This window comes from Idiotropiscis lumnitzeri, chromosome 5, assembly GCF_059441095.1.
Source record: "Idiotropiscis lumnitzeri isolate Australia: NSW breed Sydney's pygmy pipehorse chromosome 5, RoL_Ilum_1.0, whole genome shotgun sequence".
Taxonomy (NCBI): domain Eukaryota; kingdom Metazoa; phylum Chordata; class Actinopteri; order Syngnathiformes; family Syngnathidae; genus Idiotropiscis; species Idiotropiscis lumnitzeri.
This window is the reverse complement of record NC_142395.1, coordinates 6,156,226-6,181,938: the sequence shown is the minus strand read 5'-3', so window position 1 is coordinate 6,181,938 and position 25,713 is coordinate 6,156,226. Positions and strand designations below refer to the sequence as shown.

Below are 25,713 nucleotides of genomic sequence, written 5' to 3'. Positions count from 1 at the left end.
AAAATTACAAAAAAAAAATACCTCAAGGCCAGCAACACATTCTGATTTTATTTTATTAATATTTTTTTACAATGGCTGCAATAGCTGTATACTGTCTTCTGGCCATTTTCTATGCTATACATTAAATGTTAAATAAATTTAAAAAATGAAATTTTTATCAGTCATCATGGAGATAAGTCTATAGATTTAAGGACATTTTTCTATTAATATATATATATATATATATATATATATATATATATTTTTTTTTTTTTTTTTTTGGTTATTCTTTATTTCTCTGCTATTACTTGTGTCCAAACTTCTACTTTATCTGTTGAATCTCTGGAACTGCAGTAGTTGTTTATTTGGTTTATTGTTCTTAAAGAAACCTCTGCAAAAGAAGAAGATCAACCTGACATGGCCAACAAGATGTCAATCATTTGCCGTGCACTATTGCAGTTCGATCACTGGCACGGACCTGCAACCTTGTGCTAATCTCTTTGCTTCAAGAGGTTTAATGACTATTTGGAAATCCATCTCAGGAAAATCAAGAAAAAAGCACATTCTTTAGCTAACAACTGGGAAAGAGTAGCAAACAGAAGCAGAGAAGGGATGTCAGGCGGCTGAGACAAAGAAGCAAAGCGATGCAGAATTAGCAAAATTTCTGCTCAACACGTTGACGTTTATCAGTTTTTATATGTATTTTTTTAATACCAATTGTACATTCCAAAAATGTAACTCTCAAACAAATACATTTTGTGTTATAGCAAAACTGCAGTTCGAATAAGTCATGCTACCAATATAAGCAACCATAGCTGACGGGTTGTTTGAAGTGCTAATGCAAGCTTAGCATTGCTAGTGCTGCCATTTGTTGAAGATGGACACTGTTTTTGTGACTATTTATCCCGAGTACTACACACTTTCACAAGTGGATGACATTATGGCTGTGTTCAGACTGCAGGCATATCTGATTCCAATCAGATTCCTCCTCAAATCCGCTTTTTAGGCACACTTTTTTTTTAAGCCACACTTTTTTTTTTTTTTTAGCAACTATCCAAATGGAATCTGACCCTATTCAGACTGGGCCACATTCTTGACCTATCTGACAGGTTGCTGGAGCAACGACGTTGGAACAGAGACATCCAGCACGTGGAATGTTTTACTTTACCGCTCCACAATTTATCGTATATAATTATTTTTAGGTGCGTGGCCGCTGCCCCGTCCACCTCCCGTTGACGATTAAGTGTCGTTGCGGGCCAGACGCCGGCCAGATCAAGATTTGTTTGACCATAGATGTACAGTCCAGCAAAATATTGACAAATACTTGTCAATGCAGTACCGGAATGGTCTACTTGTGAAAGGATGTTCTAAAACTCCTTGAACAAGCTACAAGATGAAGTTGCTGAGTTGAAGACGCTCACCTGGGTTGGCGCTGTGAGGGTATAGCCCGCCGGGTCTCCTCCCCCAGCCGGCTGAGGGAGGGTGATCGGCTCCTTGACCCCCTTCCCATGGTCCGAACCACCACATTGCCATTTGGGCTGCCGCTGGGCATCTGCTGAAGCAGCTGAGGTGACAGGCTGCGATGTAAAGCTGAGGAGCCAGACTGCGGGTGACCCTGATGGGGGGCCCTGTTTGGGTGCTGCTGAAGATGTGGTCCCCAGTTGCTAGGGGAACCGTGCTGCTGGTACGGACTGGCAGTTAGGTTGTTGTCACTGTTGGAGCGCAGCAGGACCCGTGGAGCTGATAAAGATGCGAGGGATTTGCTGTTTCCACTATTGTTGCCAGATGATGGACCCTGGCGTCGTTTGGAGTATGCTGGAGCCTCACGGAAAGGCACTGCAGAGGAGGAACGGAGGGAAGACGTAAGTTAAGTGACCCGATCAATTGTTTGTAAAGGAGACGTATTGCAATACGAAAAGGCATATAAATGGTTGTGAAGCAAATGCTGACAGGCTTACGAATGTTCTCCTGGTCAACTGTATTTCTTTTTTTAATTCAAGCTTCAGGGTAGAATAATAATATGTATGTACACACACAACATTGTTTTAAAAACCAAGTACAGGCCTGAAAAAGTAACATTAGCAGTCTTGTTTTTTTAACAATAAGAATACTTTTTTTGTAGTGTTAAATTATCATTGGGTATAAAATCAACACTTTTAAATAAATGAAAAAATTTTGAAAAAAAAAAAAAAAGAAAAAAAAAACATTTTTCTGTCTCCTCACAAACTTCTGGAAAGCCTTCCGACTAACCAGAATTCTCCAAAAGCTCAGTTTTAAAGACAACATTTATGCTTGAGTGTGGATGTAATTCCCGCAAATGTTTCTAGCAGCTCTCATTTGAGGAAATTTTACTAATTTAATCCTTAAAACTGGTGACAAAGCTCAAGGCTTCATTTTTCTTTATTTAAAAAAAAAAACATAATTTCTGGTCATCTCTCCATTGAGTTAAATTTACAACTTGTTCCCCTCTCTGAGAGCCATTAAGTAGTCCCTCAAAACAAAACAAAAAAAAAATTAAAACTTCCACTTTCTAATTGCTCTCCATCACTGATAACACCAAAGTGCAACCTGTCTAGAAAGTTGGGGGAATTCTTGACAACCAACTATCTTGTTCCACCCACTTCTCTCGCCAACAACTCAATCTTGGAGATCCTTGATGGTTATTTAATTGCAGACTTCGATGACAATTAAACAACATCTAAGCCCTGCTTTATGAAGGTTTTTTGCAAGAAAAAAAAAAACGGGTGCAAATTTGATTCGTCACACAAACATGGAAGATGACCAACAAACCAAACACACCCAATATTGCTTCTACCAATCGTGCTAAGGTGGCAGTTTGTTTTGCGAGTTATGTGAAAAGATTAATTGCGATTGCTGATTTTGCGTATTTAATATGTCATTTGAAAGGCAAGTGCAGAAGCAGCACACAAAGCTGTGCCAGCATAGCACAGAAGAGCTGAGAGGCGCTGCAGAGAACTTTCAGGCACGTGTAAACATTTTTGACGCTGGAAAATAAACCAACAAAAAAATGACCTCGGCGTAAAATTGTTGTTGGATCAAAATAAATCATGAGGAAAGTCAAACAAGTAGTAGTAACTACAAATTTCTGCTCTGAAGAAAACAAATTTTCACTTCTTGAATACTCCACCCCAAATTATTCATAACCTTTCAAAATGTTCACCTCCTAGAGCAAAAATGACTTTGCGAGTGCATCGCTAAGCCTGACCATCTTCACCACAGACAATAAACGGAAGGCTAACAGTTTGTGCCATGCCTATGCCAATTATAAAGCAGTGCTAAATCTGTGAAAAATCTCCTTGATAATTTTTAAAGATGGATGGACTAACTGGAATAAAAGCATCCAAGACAAACAACACAACATAACTACTTGAAGAACCCTCTGTGAGAAATACAGTGGAGACTAATTGTTGACACCAATTTAAAATGATTCTGGTTGTTTAAGGTGTCTTGGAAAATTACTGAAAGCAGACAGTACGTACAGATTAATCAGATCTATCATTGATCAACCTGCCTGATCCTCCTTCCTGTCCCATTCTACTCATTACGACGATATTTTTTTAATCAATACATTTTAATCCCAAACCTTGCATCTAAAACAATACAAGACATTGATGTCATCGCCCCAGTAACACAGAGACACCCGTCTGGGTTCCATGAATACACGCTGTATTCTGCGTTCTCGCCAACCATCATTAGCATGATTATCAGAACTATTGTGAGCAGAGTTGGAATCCGGAAACCGGGCTATGGTGCCTGTGCGATGGTGTCAGACTGAACCAGTAATGGAGAGAAGCTATGATTTCCCTACGGACGCTTCCTTTCGTTACAATGCAAAATGACGAGTCGTCACCGGTGCTCCTTGCTACGACAGCAGTGCATGCAGGGAGAGCAGAAGACAGCCTGAAGCCATTTCGATAAGGAGCACATGATAACGAGCTGATTAATACAATCGCAGCCAGCAAACGTCTGCGGTTTGCTGTGGTGAAGTTCATGCTCTTCAATTTTTGAGCTGAGAGAACCTGAAGAGGGGATTCACCGAGTCATGATCACATTCCCACAGCAGAAGCTAAGGCCTTTATCTCTTTTCATACAACAGACGTGTTGATGAAGGGAATAGGTGCTAATATCTAATGAGCTAGCACATTGTGGCGCCACCTTTCTATCTGTGTGAGTCCAACTGATTCCCTCCAGCTGGGTTTAGCTCCCCCTTTGATGATCCACCTGTGTCCAAATAGAGATTCGGTTTAGGTAAAATCCTGAATTTCAATATTAGAATATTCAAAAATGCAAACATGGCACACATGGGAAACTATATATCTTACTTTATGTTAAAATTCAAAACCCAATAAAATAATTTTTTATGAACAATATTAAATCTAAATGAACTGTCCAGTTAAGAAATCACATGCAATCAATGCATGCAGCACTAATATTACAAATTGCGAGTAATCTGCATACACACATGTAGCTCAGTTTGTAGGTTTCTAGGACTATAAGCTTTTAGAACGAGCTGTCTGCAAGTCAGATATGGAAGACTTTAGGAGTTAAAAAGTTAAACACTGTGGAACTTGAACTTCATGAAATAATGCAGCAGATTTTGCTTTTATTATCAGTGTCAGGCAAATTACTTCTAAAATGTAATTTATTTCAGATTACTTGCATTTGAAAGTTAAAAGTTTATTTACACTATTACCATCTCTGTAAAGTAATAACGTACTCTGTGCATGTGTTATTTTTAAGTTACCATATTTTCTGTACTATAAATTGCACATTTTTCATAGATTAGCCAGTCCTGCGATTTATACTCTGGAGCAATTTATACATGAAAAAAAAAATTTAATTTCATAAACACGAGCGGGCACTTTAAACTTACAGACCAATATTTGCTACTACTGACAAAGACAACTGAGAATGACTCAAGAATCATATTCTGCTGAGTACAAAGCAGCGAGTAGCGAAACTTGCAGCTGAAAACCGTAATCGGACAGCAGAGAGAAAATTTGGAATAATTGAGAAACTTGTTAAGGACTGGCGAAAAGTGGAGGCTACACTTACTGCGATGAAGAAAACAAAACAACAACAAGAAAAAAAACAACTGAAAGCTAGAGGAACAAGTTTGCCAGTGGCTGCTTGAGCCTGCTGTGGCAGAGGCATGTCACCAGTGCAGTTAAGGTACGTCTCCACGCTCAGGTCGTTGTCTTGGCCATAAAAATAAAGAACTTTTCGGAAAGGACCTTTTTGGTGCTTCATGCAACAAAACTGCCTCTTGATCAGAGCACGGACAGCGGTGTCCCAAAAATATTAACATGAACACTGGACTCCTTTTCTGTCCATGTTTGTTTTTCGTGTCACTAAATAATCATTGTGTTCGCATATCTTATACCTATTCAGACTGTTCTTTATTTATGAATGTAATAACTAGCCTTCCAAGATGAAATGTCTGTTATTGATCTTGTATTTTGCAAAATAAATAACCCTCAAAACATGCGGCGCGACTTATGTATGCCTTTTTTCTACCTCATTATGCAATTTTGGTCTGATTCGATTTATACTCCTGCAAAGTGCAGCTTATCTGTGGGCATGGGTGGAGTTTTCTTTCTTTTGGTATTTTGCTTGTCTTTGCGTTGTTTGAATTGGGTGTAACGGGGTGTTTGTGCCTTTGTGCGCCATTGTGGGATGGAACGTAGTATTTTCCCGGCCGTTCTTCGCTACATCCCTAATTTGCATCAAATTCAGAGCGATACAGAGCGCACCCCGAGTATCCAGTGCTTAATATGCGGAAACTAGACTCAAAGGAGTTTGCATGATATTGCCAAGATATGAACTGAAATATCTTCCCTTTTATATGAGGTCGTTGGCCAGGTGTGTGACTTGGGCAATTGGAGACCGCCTTGCACATCCCGATCAAGCGTCCGTGTGTTACCACGCCCAAATTGTTATGGTGGTGCTATTAAGATATATTTGAAGTATAACGATTGATTTTGCTCATATGGTGTGTTCCTCTTCATAGAGGTGCTCACCACAAAGCTTATCTCAATTAATGAGAGGAATGTTCGTCCATAAAACTAGTAAATATTGGGTGATAGTTTTAAAAGACGATGTGGGCATAAGTTGTGATGTCCAAATACATTTTGGTGACGAATGATTCCCATTTTCTGACAAATTAAGAAATGTAAGCTTTTAAGACAGCTGCCCTTTGATCCAGTCCACCGCAAAGTCCTTGGCTCCTGTTATTTTACAAATAAATACCTATTGTCGTGTATTTCTACAATACATAATGCCACACAAAATAAACTTGCAGCTTCATTTTGAAAAAGGCGCAGGACTCCCAAACAATGACGTATAAGCAAGTATTTTAGCTAAGCACACCTGACATTTTCATGAAGGCCATGAAATCACACCACTGTTTCTACATAGTTTAAATGTGTTAGTGATAAGAAACTTCGTATTGCACAACAGAAAATAGCTACTATAGCAAAATAAAATAATAATAACCCCCCCCAAAAAAAAAAAAAAAAAAAAATATATATATATATATATATATATATATTATTTTATATAATATATATATATATAAATAAATATATATATATATATATATATATTATTTTTTTTTTTACATCTGTGCCTCAAATGGGGGGAAAGAGCATCTTAGTGGGTGGGCATGGCCCTCAATGGCCTTCCCAAAGCAATGTGTCTGGTGTGAAAATAAATAAAGTGTTGTCAAAAGACGTTATTTGGACTAAGTACACATAATGGATACATGACTTCGATAGAAACGTAAGAAATGAATGCTGATTGTTTCAGTTAAGAACTTTTATAAATGTATATTATTATTAGTAGTATTATAAATGATCTAATGAACTGCTTTCTCCTACACTTTTGGTGTGAATATTTATAAAGTGCAACGTGTTACGTGACTCATTAACTGGAACAACATCACAAAAATATAATGAGCAACTTGCTACATTGCTTTGTTGTTGCCTAAATCTTCATCTATTCATATTCTGGTAAAACAAAGGAAACTCATTTTGGACAAGCTGGTAGTTCAGTCTATAAGAATCTGGCTTGAAGTTGAAAAAGGGAGGTCGGTCAAGTCCCACGACAGCTCAAAGTACAAAAAGTGGGACTCGTAGCTGGAGAGGTGCCTTCCTATTGAACCATCTTGCTGCTCTGGTGCTTGTACGTCAGCCAAGGGACTAATAATAGTTGAAAAAAAAACACTTCTTTTGAGAGATTTTTGCATCAGTTTCTTATTATTCCACAGTGGCATTTGTTGTCAACTGCTGTATGCGTGCACATATGTCACTTTCTGAGCAGGAATGCATGCAAGTATGACTGATCTAAATTTTGCAGTGTCCATTACCAAACACAATTTTGTCTAGTCTAAGTCGATTTTGTGCATATGCCATAAAAAAAAAAAAAAATGCAGTTGAATCCAGTTATATTGTATGCATGCACAATAAATCAGTACCCCATTCCCCAAAAAAGTATTAGAGATTGTTCAAAGCGTCTTAACACTTCACATTAAAGCCGTCTTTGGTACAGTCCAAGCCATACGTCTTATTGCTTTGTATCCTACAGTCTGGGGGAGTTTTATCAACTTTTGCTGTCCTGATGTCCACTTTACACGGATTTATCCATTTGTTGTGTTAATTTCTCAACTCCTACTACTTGCATTTGTCACTTGTCCTGTAAAGCATTTCATAAGTGTTATCTGTGAAAAGTGCTTTAGACAATACTTACGAACAGAGTTTACAGAGTAAGTAACCAAAACAATAAAACAAAGTCAATGATATGAAGGTTGTGTAAGTGTGCAATGGGTCAAATTATGCAAATTTAAACATTCCTTAAATCAAGAGGTTAAGAAGCTGCGTAAACCCTGAAAATCTGAATGCCCGAAACTCGTATAAGTTATTCAATTTAAAAACTGACCCACACTTCCAGGAACAAATAACACATAAACCAACATGTTGGATATCAGAATATCGGGAGAGATTTCTGCAAATTTTGAGTGGCTGACCTCAGAGTGCAAAGCATAAAAATGTGGTGTATTTAGCTTTTTCTTTGTCTTCCTTTTTTAAGCATGTTGTCACACAAAGATTATTGTAGCTGGGTTAACTTTTGACTGTGCTCACATGACAGTTAAGAATGTTGAAATGTAAAGTTCTCATGGTGACATGACTCTAAATATCTCAGGAATATTCTCTTTGCAATTTTATTGTCTCTGTCAATTTTTTTTTTAACATATTAACATATTGGAGGACTGCCTCCAGTTTTAAATCTCATATGTTAAACAAATGGAACTGAAAATTGCGGCTGTCAGGCTGAAACCTTATACACAACAAATCTGCTGGTGTTAAATTAACTAGGACTGTCCCCAAATGATTATTTTTTTTTCCCCGATTAATTAGTCTTATGATTAGTCAATTAGTCTAACAAATAATTTTTAAACAAATTATTTAAATAATCCAGCAATTATTTTGGCATTGACAATTATTCATTTACAAAAATACTTGTGAACACTTGTTTTAAATTCCTTGTTTATTCAAGTACCCCCCCAAAAAACTGGAATTGAATCAACAGTCACTTTTCTTTTAGGCAAGCATCATGACGTGAACATGAATGATGCATTTCTCAGTCAATGCATCGATGCATTACAGTGAAACAATGCGTGAGCGCATGTTCAGCAGCCCAAGTAAACGAGTTAAGAAGAATAAATAACTAAAAAATGAATAATTCTTCAAAAAAAATGAGGTCAAATACTGAAGACCAGTGCAAGTGAATAGAAACAGAACTTTTTCCAATGGCATTTAACGCAATTTCCCTCTCATCTCAAGTGTCATTTTCAGGATACTTTAGTGTGAATTCAGATGCTCTTCCTTGTGTTCATTATTCTTTTTTTTTTTTTAGGGTAAAAGCTGCAACATCAGTTTCCTTTTACCTGATGAATACAGATAAATCCAAGTGCATACTGAAATATTAGCTGTAAAAAGGCACACATATCCAGTCACGGACTGTTTCTCTCGTTATCTTTCGCCCTAGAATCAACACCATTGTGGGTTACTTAAAACAAAGTCTCTATATGCATCCACACGACTCAGTGTTAAACACACAGTGTTAAACGAACATTTGCTAAAGTGTTAAATGTTCAACAAGAAATAGTCTGTTACTGCAACAAAATGTGCAGCAATAATGACACTATTGAGTGTTTGGATCAGGTATCACCAAATCCGTTCCTTGAATGCCCCTTTTCTGCAACTTATAGATGTCTGCTTCCTCCAACACACCAGATTTCACTGAACAGGATAAAGTTATTAGGTGTCTTGCTGATGAGCTTGTCATTGGAACCAAGTGTATTGGAGGAGGGAAACATTTAAAACATAAGGACAAGGGCCCTCAAGGACCGGAGCCGTTTAGACCTGATATATACAGTGAACCCTCGGTTATCGCGGTTAATGGGGACCGAGACCACCCGCGAAAACTGAAAATCCGCGAAGTAGCGGCGCACCTTCAAAAATGCTTAAAAAAAATAAATAAATAAATATATATATATATATATATATATATATATATATATATATACACGGGTAGAGAGAGAGAGAGAGAGAAATTCATGTTATAACAAAAAAACTAAACAAATTATTATTAAAACTTGTTATTTTTTTATTCCCCAGCCATTATTTTTGTATTTATTCAATTACTTATTTTTGTATTTATTTAATTACTTCGAATTTTACCTGCTGGTACGCCGTCCGGTGTGCCCTGTGAAATGAAAGGTGGCATTCTTCATTTATTTGTTTATTCATTCATTCATTCATAACTGACAGCCTCGCGCTCCGCTCGTGCCCGGGCGGAAGTTGTTCCTCTTCGGCTTAACTGCCACGCACGCCGGCCGGTCTCCTCCGGAGCTCTCGCACGGTCCCGAGCGAAGCGAAATGTCGCCGCGCTAGTGCCCGGGCGGAAGTTGTTCCTCTTCGGCTTAACTGCCACGCACGCTGGCCGGCCTCCTCCGGAGCTCTCGCACGGTCCCGAGCGAAGCGAAATGTCGCCGCGCTCGTGCCCGGGCGGAAGTTGTTCCTCTTCGGCTTAACTGCCACGCACGCTGGCCGGCCTCCTCCGGAGCTCTCGCACGGTCCCGAGCGAAGCGAAATGTCGCCGCGCTCGTGCCCGGGCGGAAGTTGTTCCTCTTCGGCTTAACTGCCACGCACGCTGGCCGGCCTCCTCCGGAGCTCTCGCACGGTCCCGAGCGAAGCGAAATGTCGCCGCACTCGTGCCCGGGCGGAAGTTGTTCCTCTTCGGCTTAACTGCCACGCACGCCGGCCGGTCTCCTCCGGAGCTCTCGCACGGTCCCGAGCGAAGCGAAATGTCGCCGCGCTAGTGCCCGGGCGGAAGTTGTTCCTCTTCGGCTTAACTGCCACGCACGCTGGCCGGCCTCCTCCGGAGCTCTCGCACGGTCCCGAGCGAAGCGAAATGTCGCCGCGCTCGTGCCCGGGCGGAAGTTGTTCCTCTACGGCTTAACTGCCACGCACGCCGGCCTCCTCCGGAGCTCTGGTACGGTCCGAACCGCGCGAAACGTCGCCCCAAATCGTGCCCGGGGGAACGTGCTCTTCTTTGTCCACTCTCCTCTTCGCCCACGCTCTTCTTCGGCGCACGCCGGCCGTCTAACCGCTCCAGCGCCCCGTCGTGCCGCTCGGCGAAACTACAATGCCCCAGAATATTTTTTAGACCCGCGAAGCACTGAACCCGCGAAAGGTGAACCACGAAGTAGCGAGGGTTCACTGTAACTCAATAATGTCATTATGGTTTAGATTAGCACTAATGAGTAGTCATGCTTACACTATAAAGTATGGGGTACATATTCCATGATTCCCTACCTTAAATAAAACACATTACAAAATTTAAATTCAAAATTATTTTTAATTAAATCAATTTCAGACTAAACAATGTTAGTGTACAATGTATGATGTGCAAACTACGGCCAATTGTAAAATCAGGTCAGACACACCACTAACAGTGAGCAATACTCCTCAATTTAAATGCATTCAGGTAATCATCAACGGACACGAGGATCCACTGCTTGACGGCGCGCGGGAAATCCACTTCTGTGTTAGCGAGTTACGAGACACAGCCATGTGCTGTGAAATATATCCAAGTACACATATATTGTGTTCCAGAAGATCACGCGACCATATTTATCATTTCCAAATTACCATTGGATAAAATAGCATTGCTTGTTGAAAAAAATGTATCAGCAGCACGCACCTTAGTGGGCCATACAATTGAATGAGAGTGAGCCTCGCTTTTTAATATATATATGCGCTTTCCTCACGGTTATCACCCTTGTCCTTTTTCTGTAACAACGCACGTCTTCGACGACTGACAGTATTATTTTTTTTTTTTTGTGGATTGCCAAAAAAAAAAGTCATTCAATGACATACATATTGTATGGAGAGCCTCAAAACGCGATCCGGGCTGGTATAGTTCATATCATTGGAAATTTACATATCACATCACTATGTAATGCAACAATGCATACACAACCGTCGTCATGTGCAGGGATGAGTAGTGAACTGTTTTTTCCCCCCGAAGCCACAAACACATCCAGCCATTTTCTGATCCAGTATGATTGTGCATGGACAAATTTGTACAGAGCAACACATTGATGCAGTTAACACATGAATGCATGCAAACACGATTACATTTATTGCAGAATTTATTTGTGTTGATAGCTGTCAGTAAATTCTAATAAAAAAATGTACGCTTTCCACATTATTTCAGATTTATATATTGTTTCCTCATTAAAACCCATAGTAAGATTGTTATTAAAATCCAGAGTAATATCTCTATTGTATTGTTATAGATATATCTTGTAAAAATATCGAGATATGAAATTTGGGCATATCCCTAGTGACACACTCCATTTTAACAACGTATCAGTGTTACATCCTAAACTATACGGGCTATTTTATCACTGAGTGGTGATAATGCACTACCGACATTCTGTTTTTGAGACGGTCCCTGAGATTTGAACACTGGCCAATTTGCAGTACACCTCCAAAATAATGACAACAGCATATTTGCTCAATGATTAACATTGCAACATCAAAGACAGTAAGCCATTTTGGATTGGACGTTGGATTGGTCAATAATTAAATAATAATAATAACACCCACACTTGTGGATTAACCAATATTTTTATTTTTTTTAAATATTAACCAAATTGTCAGTTATGAGGTTTCAGTTCTGATGCTAGTGTTATAGTGTAAGACAGAGCTCTGAAATTAAAATGTCAATTTTATTAAATGACCAAATGGCATAGTTTATACATGACATAAACTATCTTTCACAAATTACAGCATTTTTTAAATGAAATATGGTAATGGTACAGCTTGAGAGGCATTTAGCTGCCCATCTATCCATCATCATTTATCCTTTTCTGGGTCCTTAATGGCCATTGGGCTTTCAAACTGCAAATATTTGGACAGACAGTCAGCTGGAGCTGGCCCACCTGAGTGTGGGAGGTGGGGCGCACCCTGAATTGGTCACTTGTCAATTGCAAATAACCAAACATTCTCACCTATGGGTAATTTAGAGTCTTCTATTAAACCAGATACAAATATTCCTTCTACCGAAACATTTACAATATACTATTCGTGATTAATACAGTTAGTTATCCTACAGAAAACCTAATGTGGCGAATTTAACCTGTCACTTTGGTGTTGAACACAATCTACATTCTTGACACCGTTTTCCTTCACCGAGATTCAGCCCGGCATCCGCGCTCATTGAGACAACAGCAGCAGGTGAAAGCTCCGACACGCTTTCACATTCACACGCTGACAGATGGGTGGGCTGTTTGGTTGAGGGGAACAGAACATAATTATGTCGGCTGCGTGTGTGTGTGTTTTTCTTTAGAGTTCCGATTTTGTGCCGCGTTCAATGACCCAAAAAAACATGCTTCAATGTCTGTCTCGCTTTCGTCCGGGGAAAAAAAAAGTCAATTAGGGGATTTATCAAACACTGTAACCTAAATAAGGCAGCAACCTACCTACATTCTAACCGAAATATTTAGAAAAGACGAGCATCTTGACCGACAGTTCAACGCACAGCGTTAAGATCTAAACTTTAAAGACGCAACTCCTCTATCGTGTACACTTGCTCTAAGTAGACAAATTGATGAAACGTCCTACCTTCCTTTTTTAAGGCATTGATGATGGACTTCATTGTGACTCCTTGGCTGCTCGACTCGCAGTTCGAGCATGTCCCGGTACTTTTTTATTTCCTCCGGTCCGGTTTCCCCCTCAAAAGCATGGAGAGCGAAAATGCGCAGAGAAATAACGGCGGGCAGCAACCATGATCCCGCTCGCACTTTACTCTACAACCGCCTGCATGGAGAGTGTGGCGCCCCTTCCACGAATATGCGCTCCACCGTTCACTGACATAAACGCGAATTAACTTGCCCCGCCTCTCACACGCCCCACACGCCCCACTCTACAAAGAAACTTACTCGACTGTATTTGAACTGGCAACGTATACGTGCAATGCATGACTAAAATCACACAATGACACTCATCCATGTGTGTGAGTAGAAAACAATGCGAAGTTACAAATAATCAGACCTTAACTTGACCCTTTTTTGCCGGTCAGTCACCCGCCCATCCGGCCTTATTCATAAAAATTGAAGGCCCCGTTCTGCCCCTGGGACGGACTGCCCAGCTCTGCAAATAATATTGCATGTATATGCAAAGATGAAGCAAAGCACTCGGTAGCGACCTTCTAATGCATGTGATTAATAGGACCAGGTAGGGTACATCCTGGTGGCAGGAATACAAAATGATGGCACCAACTTTTGTGTGTGTAGTTGTGCCACCAGAAAGACTATAGGCCTACACCAAAAGTTTATGGTTCATTATATTTTTTAACCCCCATTTACAAAAAACAACAAAAAAAACATGTCATAGAATGTGCAGGTATATCTGGGGGAGAAACCGCTTCTAAAAGGACAGACTGGGAAACCAAACCTCCGTAATTGGTTTGAGCCAGTGGTTCTCAATTATTTCCTGTCACGCCACCCCTACCAAGAAGTGTTGCAGCCCACGCACCCCCCCCCCCCTCAGCATCCCACTATTTCAGAATCACTGGTTTTAGGTAACATTATTTCTTAAGAATATGTAGTGGTAGGGACCTAGGTGAGGAGAAGTGGTTTACATACACACATTCAAATGTCATGTTTTTGTGGTAATGTTTTGTAATGAATGAGGCCCAGTTACATAATTTGCAAACTATTTACACAATTAATGTGACCTATGACTTACAACTTTTGAAGAAAATATATCTTTTCAAGCGAGGAAGTAAAAAGTAATGTAATGTGGTGTGATTGTCACATTTGAACATGGGTATGTAGACTTTTTATATCCATTGTACACGATGGATGGTTGGGTTGCCTAATTAATGTGTAATAATTAATGGAAAGTCCGCTAGCTAATATCCGAGGATTTTAAAAAGCATTACAGTGTTGTTCATCCAAGCAGCAGAAAATTCAATGAATAGGCCTGTCCCTGCACGGCCATATTAACCATTTTTGACTTACCACTACGTCAATTTTCTAAAATCAATTCACAAAACGAAATGTTCTGTTTTGCTGAGAAATAATTTACCTTACATAACAATTGACAAATATTACATTTTGAGAAGAAGGCTACCAGGCACTGTGCCAGGAAAGATTTTCTCCCCGGGGTTATTGAGGGGTTTAACAAAATGTGCGGGGGCTAAAGAAAATAAAAGATTTTTATCACTTCACTTTCTTTATTCAGAGGTTCTCATTTTTTTGCAATGAAAGGATGATAAAGCATGCTCGATGTAAGAGTTTATTTAACTGAATTTGGCTAAAGCACATTCAACAAAAGTTAAGCCCAACACGAGTGACCACAGAGTAATGACAAATCTTTAACCTAAAGTGCAAATAAATGAAAGACTCCCCCCACCCAGTTGTTTCATTGCGATGGTTTCAAATTTGTTTAGTTTCACATAACCCAAAGAGATTTGGGCTTTAATGGATAATCTAATACCTGAAGTAATAGTCCAACCCATAAAAACAAATTTCCACAGTCCAAAAGTTGTCACTTAGCATGCATGTTGCTTGATAAAAGTTCATAATTTTTACTTGTATTTATATCAATAAAACACTTTACCTACAAATAAATAGAAATATACTTCCATTTAAGAAATATATATAGAATCTACTGAATAAATGTAGGGTAACAATTTACAGCCACTTCAATTGAGTTAATTTTGAGTCATATATTTGGGGTAAAGAGTATGCTGACTTAAAAAGTGATGCTTGTTTATGTGCCTCCCACTTTTGAAGTGACCAAAACTATTGGGACTGCTCGGCTGTTCCAAGGCCAGGTGGGCATGCATGGCTGCCAATGGAACTGGTTCCTGAGCATTAATTGATGATGTGATGGCTGACATAAGCAACAGGATGAATTCGGAAGTGTTTCGGCCAATATTATCAGCTCATATTCAGCCAATTGCTTTAGTACTACTATAGAGCTTCACAGTGCCAGTGGACAATGACTTGAAGCATAATGTCAAAGCACCCAAAGAGTTTATCAAGGCAAACAAGCGTTATGTTATGCAATTGCAAAGTCTGTCAAATTTGACAGGACAAAACTGAATAAAATGTCCCTAAAATCCACTATCTGGTGATGTCTATGCATTCCAGACTTCAGACTCTCCTTGACTGCAAAGGATCGGCATCCAAGTATTAGAAAGTGAAAGAAGTGAAAAAAGTGTGAGGCACATATACAACTCTTGTATTTCCTACACTGTTCCCTGATTTGGTTGTAAATACCCTCAACTTAAAGTTGAAAGTCTGCAGTTAAAGCAAATGAAAAATCCGGGGCAATCTGTTTAGTACGATGGCCTCACAGTGCAGAGGCCGTGGGATTGATTCGAACTCCGGCTCCTGTGTGGAGTTTGGATGTTCTCCCCGTGCTTGCGTGGGTTTCCTCCGGGTACTCCGGTTTCCTCCCACTTTCCAAAAACATGCATGGCAAGTAGATTTGACACTCTAAATTGACCCTAGGTATGAGTGTGAGCGCGGACGGTTGTTCCTCTCTGTGTGCCCTGCAATTGGCTGGCAACCAGTTCAGGGTGTACTCCACCTACCGCCCAAAGATAGCTGGGTCGGGTTCCAGCACCCCTCGCGACCCTTGTGAGGAGAAGTGGTACAGATAATGGATGGATGGAATTTTGTCTGTTCTTTTCTTATGGTACTCTCATACTTGTTCAAAATAATTAATTAATGGATTCATTCTTTCATTGTGGTTGTGTTTAAAGCCACAAAGATGAGACCTGCGTCAATGTCACAATATTTATGGACCTGACTGTATATTTATTTATATTTACACATATTGCATTCAGATACTGAATGGGCTTTTGTGGAGCGCTTTTCGGTCAACAAGGTACTCAAAGTGCCAAAACTGGTCATACCAGATAGATGAGCAGAAGATGTAGTAAAAGTGAGTGAGCAAGCGATGGATGGGTGAGCAGCTTCTGTGTGAAACAAATCTGTGGTGTTGCTAAGCAACTCAGAGGGGGGTGGCTTCATATATCATTAAAGCTACACATGCACACCAACATACACAAACTGTATGAAGAAATGCACATTCAAATGAGTTGTGTGCACTTGGCCGGAGGCGCTGCATTGTTGTGCTTTCATGACTTGATGTTGTCCTGGCTTATGATGGCTTGTCAAGGAGCTGTCTCCAATATGCTGCCCTTCTTGCCTCACTAGCTCCATAATGGTGACAACAAATGCATGAATTGACCCCTCCTAAGGACCACAAACCAGATGGCAAGATGCAAAGTACATGTCGTCATAAACGATGGAGATAAAGGTGTTCTCATGACCAAATTGAATGGATTTAGCCCATCATCCCGACTGAGAAAAGAAACAGGTTGGCATCAGAGTGAATAAAATGTGGTTATCTCACCAACATGATTTTGACAGTTTTATTCTCCTCTGCCACACGCAGCCAAAAATAACATGGACCAGAGAGAAATGGGAGGAACATTAGAATGCATGAATAGATTAGAGTGTAGTCATCATTTATTAATATGCACATCTAAACAAATCATTATTCGGAAAGACTTGATAACCGAAATTAACTGACATTTTTGTTTCTCTTAAATTTTCTTCCTCTTTCTATCTATGTATAGGCTATAGCATTATGTAGCAATCCAATCTAAAGCACCAAATCAAAGCAATGGATCATGATGACAGTGGAACATTAACATTGAGCTACTTGAACAATTCATCAAAAACCACTCAAGCACTGAAAATCAACTGGTGCTGATTAACTAATAAGTTAGACTCTGGTTTAGGTAGTCGCCCACAAGACAACCAATAGGTGATGAATCGAGTGCAATCATCTTCATCTTTGGACAAGAGGCCATCTGTAACCATGGTAGCCAAGAGAGACCAGGGAACATAGGGACTTGAAAAGAAAAAAATACTTATTTTTGCCATTGTTGGTCTGCTTTCAAGTAAACCACGCTCATTTAAACACTACAAATCTGTGCTTTCAACTATCCATTTTAAGGAACTTTTAATCTCCGAATTACAAATGACAAATAATGTCATATATGCTGCACTGAAGTGTACATACTGTAATTAAACGAGTTTCTTATCAGTGGGCAAAGAAGATTAATGTTAATCTTGACTGAATGAAATGACAACATTGACAACTAAAACTTCAACTAAGTTTTTTTCCGTTCATTTTAAGCATTTAAGATACTTCAAGACACCCTTAGTGCATCGTCATTTCCCACTTTCATTTTTATAACCTTGAATGTAAATCTCTGGAAAGTATGACTGTGTAACCCTCTGCGCAAAGGGGAGCTTCGGTCACATTTTATCTAAAGCGAAGCGATTTAAAATTGGAATTGGATACTTAATCCATGGCAATTTCTTTTTCTTTCGCAGCAAAGTAACCTCTGCTATATAACTTTGCTCGTGGATGTGTAAAACTCTTCCGTGTGCTCGGTAAATTGTTATTTGTTTTCATTAAAGTCACACACATGCATGCACGCATGTACGCACGCACAAACCTAACCAAAGTCATTTGTTGTACAGTGTATAATCTAATTTAAGTTTGAAAATAAAAGTGAGAAAAATAAAGTGTGCATGTGTGCGTTCGTGTTTGTGTCAGACATGCACGTGAGTGTGTATTTGAAGTGCATTTCCAAGTGTGGTCAATACAGCTCGCTCCCTGTTGGATTATCGCACAGTGGCAGAGGACTGTCTTTAGGCACATCTGTCCATCATTCTTAGACAGGCTTATAGTTGTAAGGAGCGCCACAATAAAACAACAATCTTCCACACACACTCTGACTGCCATTATTACTTTTTTTTTCCAAAACGAAAAACTCTATTATGCAGTCTGCCTTATGTCTTATGTATATATATATTTTTTTTCAGTGATTGTTGTTAATAGCTTGACTGCGCTGCAGTACCAGAAACCACGTGGCTGTAAGTTGTGTATGTATTGTCTCACAATTGTTGAGAATATGTATTTGTTTAAGAAAGTTCCAACAAGTGTGTGGCTTGCACCACCCCATGTTTTCGCACAAACAATGCATAGCATACAAATGCAACATGATTGAGCAAACATTATTTTGCACATTTAAATGTAACATGGGTTGGCAAAATTATGGTTAAGTCAAGCATTACTATTGTTACTATTATTATTATTCATTCAAATGCAAAAGTGTGAGGCAGAGACAGAGGCACCCTCCCTTCCTTACACCTCCGTCATTATTCATAAAAATAATCGCTCTCCGCCCCCGTCTGTCTTCATCCTTCGAAAGCGCTGATGTTCTTACCTTTCAGCATAGAGGCGCTCGTCACTACAAAGCTGATGTCACTATTGAGAGAAACACGTCATCCATAAAATAGAATATATTGGGGAAATATTTTCGGAGGTTGATGTGGCCTAAGTAGAGATGTCCGCTTACAAAAAACATGTCTGTACTTCAGAAGGAAGATGAGCCATTAAAACCTCCTTTTTTTTTTTCATGTCAGTCTACCTCAGTGACCTCGGCCCTCATTATTCTAAAATATGTAAATTTTTACACACATACGTCTTGCCACTTTACACAATGCCACCCTTTGAAAAACGTGCGGGACTCTCATATATACACACATTGACATATTCATCGCTTATATGACATGCGTACCAACCTATACAAATTATTTTCAGTGTGGCAGTGATTGGCTGTTAAGACTGGCCATCAATCACTGTTTGTTTATATTCTTAATGTTTTAGTGATAAGCAGCTGGACGGACAGACCGAGCCATCCCGGGGACGGAATGCCCATCTCTGTTGCTTCCTCGCTGTTGTTCCTTGAAACTTTCCTGAGAGAGATTCTCATATTTGTATTTGACATGTCCACTCAGGTAGGTAAATTGTCCGTTGGTAATTTTGAATGGTCGCAAATCAAAGGGGGAGGGTTTTTACAGCCACATGGGATCAGATCAAATTGACTCAGATTGCTCGAGAGCTCGATAACCGACTGAATGCTAAGAGCATGGTTGGACTTGCCAATATGGAAAACACGAGGGCGGCCGTGTATCCTACATCAACCTAAGGTGAGAGTTTACATTCATAGCAGTGTGTGACTATCCCTTTAATGAGGGACTTGTCAACGGAGAAACATTGCTATGCATGGGATGGGCAAACAACAAGGCAGTCAAAGAGCAGCCTTGGTGTTTTGACCTTTGTAGGGGAAAGCGGTCCTTCGGTGGTCCTAACAGAGGCTTACTGGGATGAGTGCAGAGGTTAAACTTGCAATTCAAAACACATGGCTATTCCACATCACCGATATCTTTCTCTTTGTCAAGAGAGATGATCCGTTCAAAGGCATCAGAAGCAGATGGATTATATTGATACACCGTATGCTGGAGATACACTGCCTGTTTTTTTTGTTAGTTTTTCTTTCAAAAACGCAGGTGCATTGCCAGAATTTTGGAGCGTCATGTGAGAAACTGTCCAGTTCATGCATGCCAGCTTCCATTTCTGTAATTTATAGGGACTGATAAAACTTCCTGTCAGTTAGTAGGATGTCCAATGAAGTTCCAAAAGGTGTAAAGATTCCCAGGATGTTACATGAGGCCAAAAGTAGATTATGAGCTAGTAATGTTTGTCCTTTGATCGCCATGACCCGATCAGTAAACCTCGTGTCAATTGTGATTGCCATATATATGTACAAATTGATAATTGATAACATATTTTCATTGAGTTACAAAGTTAGACAGTCTACTCAACCGAATACCAAACAATTATATGTTTGGATGGCTCACTCACCGAGATAACACAGTGCAGGATAAGGCAGTAAAGTTTGTACCCTGTGCAGCTCCTCTGCATCATCACGAGTGCAACAGCCAACATTTGCGTTTGACACACTATTAAGTGTTGAATAGATGGTTCATGTGAAAAAAAAAAAATTCCTTTATTTGTGTAGTTTTGAGATTGATGTTGTAGCAGTAGTTGATTCATTATTCAAAATGAGTTTATGATTTTGGTGAGGGCTAACTGTTACACGTTGGCTTCCATTCGAACATGCAACTCAATATTTTGTTCGATAAGTTTGACTAAAATCTATTTCATCCGCGAATTCCGTCACCACTCTGTTTTAATTGACAGTACACAGCGAACATTTGTTTTCGTATCGTTAACTGAAGGCAATGGCGCAAAAAGTATGTATGCGTTATATGCGGCGCATAGGGGCGCCACGCTAGAGGGGGCGCCAAAGCGATGGGAGGAAAGTTATTTTTGATTGGCCATTTTATGTATTAAACACCTGTGTTTGTTCACGGGTATGTTTGATCTAATCAATAATACTAATAGAGGCACGTCACTTATCGGCGCCCCTCTGCTCCGAGACTGTCAACGGCAGCCCCCCCCTCCTCTTGCGCGCCATGCGCACGAACAATGCGCGCGCCCCCGAGTACGCGACCGGCGAGTGTTTACAATTCAAACGTCTGATGATGCTAAAGATGAAGATGCAAAATAGAAAGTGCTCAGGGGCACAAAACCGAAAAAGAAAGAGGGAGAGGGAGGATTAAGCAGGCATGAAAAACGACTTTTGAAAGTGGCTAAAAGACAGTTGGTAAATTGTGATGTACCAGCGTAGTAAGAGCCACATATTGCTCAATGAAACGTTCAATAAAAGTTTGAAATAAAAGTGTGACCTTCCCCCAAAAATTGCATTTATAGGCTACATATAATAATTAAATCTTCATTATTATCATTATCATTATTATAATTATAATTATTTATTTATTTATTTGAGGAGGGGCTGATGTGTCTGTATGCCCCCCAGAAAGCAGGTAGTGGCACCCCTGACTGAAGGCGACGCCACACGCTAACAGTTTGTTACTTAGAGAACATAAAAAATTCATAGCTGCCAACTGTTATGTGTTGTCTGCATGTTCTGGATATTGAAAAAAAAAAGTAATTGGTCACATTGGTCAAAAGAGGTTGAAAACGAGCAAAAATACTCGGTAGATAATTGCGATCTACTTTGCATGTTTGACAGCATGCTGCTTCTGTCGGTGGTTCTGATAACGTGAGCAGACAAGTCAAAAGTTAGCTGAAACAAATGCAAGAGATTTTTGGAGTCTAATGTCTATCTCTCTCTCTCTCTCCCCCCATCTCTCTCTCTCTCTCTCTCTTACACGTGCACGCAATCACACACATAAAAAAAAAAGAGGGGGCACCCACCTCTGCAACAGGCTGAACCCATTGTGGCCAGTGGAATATCCAGGAGTATAAACGTCCCATCCCAACATTCAACACGAACGCATGAGTGGAGATGACTGAACACCTTTGTTGAAATTCAAACATTTGTGTGATATCAAGAGTGAGGGAGCTTGCATTTTAGTTGTGTTTGAAGGTAATCCTGCACTATGTTTCATTGACAGTCAAACTTGACCAGGTCAATGCTGTCTGATTCTGCATACTGGTAAATGGTGTCCACGAGGGAGACATTTGCAGGATTACCTTTTTAGATTAGATTGATTTTTTTTTATCTCTCTCTTCATTCATTTCCCACTCAAACTCATCTTTTTCTCTTTCCTTAATATATTTATTTGCTTTTTTATCTTTTCTCATTTTCTCTGAGGCCCTGTAATCCCCGAGCTCGCTCTATGCTCTACAACAGGGATGTCCAAACTTTTTGCAAAGCGGGCCGGATTTGAAGTTGCAAAATGTGGAGGGGGCCGACCTCGGCTGACATTCACTGCATAAACAACAATATATTCAAACACATTTTAGCAAGCGATTCTGTGTTTCACATTTTGCTTTTTTATTTGCATTTAAACCATCAAACATGTATTTTGGTTCATTTGAAATATGAACATCACATGCAATTGAATATTTGCTTAACTTTTTATTCTTAAACAGAAGTAATTATACTCTTGAGTGCAAATAATATTTGAACATGAATTATATTATGAACATGAATTATATTATCATCATGGGAGTTCAATGTCCACAGAATTTTTGAAAAACAGAAATGATTACCACAAGTGCAGGACTAATTTGATATATATGACATATCAAATATAAATGTTGATTGAAAATTTTATTCTGGAATGAAAACCGACAACTTGTCTGAATTTGTGACTGAACAAAACAAAATTAAGTCAGTTATTTTAATGACAAATGACTTGCCTGCATTAATGTGACGGGTGATACTGAGATCTGGACTGCAGCACAAAGGCCAGGTCTGGCTCAAAGGCAGAAGTATTAATGCGCAAGATGTCTCGCAGATGAGAGTCTGTGAGCCGTGTCCTCAGACGACTCTTATTTAAGTTCATTACAGAGAATGTCTTTTCACACAAATACGTCGACCCAAACAAGCTCAACATTTTCTTAGCAAACTCTCGAATCTCTCGAAACCTGCCTTTATCCAGCTCTCTGTAAAAGTTGGCAAGAGAAAGTTGCTGGTGCCGACTACGGCTCTCGGCGTCACACTGCAACTCAATGAGCTCCAGCTGTAAATGGGCTGGAACATTGTCTGTGTCCACGGAGAAAGGTGATGAAAAAAGAGCGATGTCCTTCTCAATAGCTGCAAAATCCCGAAAGCGTTGTGTGAACTCTTCCGCCAAAGATTTCATATCTGATGCGTACCTCTTCGTTTGTGCACTGATATTGCTCTCTGGGAATCTGATTATGATTTCTTGCAGCGCTGAGAAATGTGCAGTATTGGGCTGGGTCTGCGACAGGTGTCTTTCAAACAGTTTGAGCTTGATTCCAAAGGCTTTGATGTGTTGGTTTATGACTCCGTCTGGTCCCTGGAGACTGGTGTTCAGGACATTAAGGTGCTTTGTAATGTCAACTAGAAAACCCAAATCAGCTAGCCACATGGGGTCATTTAGTTCTTGCATAGGTTGTCCCTTTTCAGCCAAAAACTCACAGATTTGCTGCTTAAGAGAGTAGAAGCGCGACAGTGCAGAACCCCGACTAAGCCATCGCACGTCAGTGAAATAGACAACATCTCCATATTCTGCATGAACATCGCTGAGAAACTGTTGAAACTGGCGGTGGCATTGCGCTCTGGAGCGAATATAGTTAATAGCCTTTATCACCGGTTTCATAACATGTTCGTATTGGAGATGTTTGGCACACAGAACTTGCTGATGAATGATGCAATGGAGTTTTACAGCGCTACCCCCTTCTTCACTTACTTTGTTACATATTAGTGTCGCTAATCCACTTCGTTCGCCAGCCATGGATGGTGCGCCGTCCGTAATAATCCCAGAAATTTTATTCCACGGGAGTTTTAAGTCATCCACGGCAGCGCAAACAGAAGAGAATAGGTCTGTTCCTCTCGTTTGGGCTTTCAGGCTCTGCAGGTCAAGTAGTTCTTCAGTAACGTTCATTTCATTGTCCACTCCTCTCAAAAAAATAAGCAACTGGGCAGTGTCCGAGGCGTCTGTGCTTTCGTCGCAAGCCAGCGAAAAAAAAATCAAACTCCTTTCCTTGGACCCCCAATTGTCTTTTGATGTCTGACGACACTTCCTCAATCCTGCGTGCTACGGTGTTACGTGCCAGGCAAACTTTGGCAAACTCTTGCTGCTTCTCGGGACATATTTTCTTCGCCATAGTCATCATGCAGTCTTTGATAAATTCACCCTCGGTGAAAGGTTTGCAATGCTTCGCGATCAGTGTTGCTACCTCGTAGCTAGCTTTCGTGGCATTCTCATTTGACTCTCGGGCTCTTGCAAAATACTGCTGCTGTGAGAATAAACCCGCTTCAAGTTGCGCCAATTTCTTGCTGCGTTCCTCCCCGGTCAAATTGTCATACATGTCAGCGTGTTTCGTTTGGTAATGTCGTTTGACATTGAACTCTTTAAAAAGAGCCACGGTCTCTTTACAAATGAGACAGACACAGTTGTTACGTATTTCTGTGAAGAAATAGTCCAATTTCCACACATCTTTGAAGCGTCGACCCTCGCAGTCAACTTTCCTTTTTTTGTTTATTGTCGCCATTTTATAAATTGGGGGTAAAGGTCACCCGGGCTGATGCCTTGTAGTGATACTGCCTCTAGTGGGTAAATTAAGAACAGCAGTTAGGAAGAGCGCGCACTCAGTACTGTATATGTGCGGGCCAGAATGTATTAATTTTATTACAGAGGCTGCGGGCCGGATTAAGTTTGACCCCGGGCCGCATTTGGCCCCCGGGCCGGACTTTGGACATGCCTGCTCTACAACCTCGTGAACTGTGCTGAGCCACAATCCAAATAAAGCTTTGTTTATTTCACAAGTAATACTGCATACTACAACTGCACAATATTGGAATAAATATGGAAGTTTTGGCAGATCAATGCCCGCATGCAAATGCATATATAGAATACAGTATATACAGTGAAGTCCACCACTGACTGGTTGGAGTAATAATTACGCTTATCACAGTTGGAATGTCAATACAATATAGAGTAACATCCATCCATCATCATGCTGGAGCCTATCCCAGCTGTCTTCGGTCAGTAGGCGGGGTACACCCTGAACCGGTCGCCAGACAATCTCTGTGTAAATATTTGTGTGAAATATTTCTCGGCTTTCTATCTCCCTCCCATTTCTGGTCAGTTCTCATACATGTGCCTCCTTCATCAACGGTCGCCGCCGGGACATGTAGCTGTGGTTGGCCCTACTGCATTGAGCTTGCTCATTTTGCCACATAAAAATAGTTTACTTCTTTCATTAAATAATAAAGATGTCACTCTTTAGGTACATGTTAAATATCACAAAACATGGCGATAGTCAACAGCCATATCGCCTATCACGTTTTTCCAATATCATGCAGCCCTTGTTGTAAGCTGCGTCACATCACCGCAAAGACTGAAAGACTTCCGATTATATCAAACACGTTTGAAATAGTCGTAAGGCCAAGACTCGGAAAAGACTGATCTAAAACAATGGAAGTTACCACCTTACACAATGATCAAGATGCCAGGAGACTCGCAAAAAACTCTAAAACTTTCTTTAGACTTTCTGTGTTTGAGAAAATCATTGCGTTTCAGCCCAGCATTAGAAAAATGCAATGAAGTTCGGACTTTCCTAAATTGATGCGCTGGCTGCCCCCAGATAGGATGCAACCATTTTCTTCTTGAGAAAAGAAGGGGTCGCGGTGTGGGAA

At 40.1% G+C, this 25,713-nt stretch overlaps 1 protein-coding gene across 2 annotated transcripts in view; it reads right to left on the bottom strand.

The window, feature by feature from the left end:
- Positions 1–25,713, bottom strand: part of LOC148336711 (SH3 and multiple ankyrin repeat domains protein 2-like) — a 225,084-nt gene that overhangs the window by 89,885 nt on the left and 109,486 nt on the right. The window contains exons 1-2 of one of the 2 annotated variants that reach the window (XM_088295369.1): positions 13,194–13,326; positions 1,401–1,815 (exon numbers count right to left, since the gene is read on the bottom strand). In XM_088295369.1, the coding sequence (XP_088151495.1) occupies positions 1,401–1,815; positions 13,194–13,227 (449 nt within the window). In that variant the 5' untranslated portion in view covers positions 13,228–13,326. Of the gene's footprint in view, positions 1–1,400; positions 1,816–13,193; positions 13,327–25,713 lie in introns of those variants that run through there. The other variant, XM_088295368.1, reaches the window with a different exon arrangement.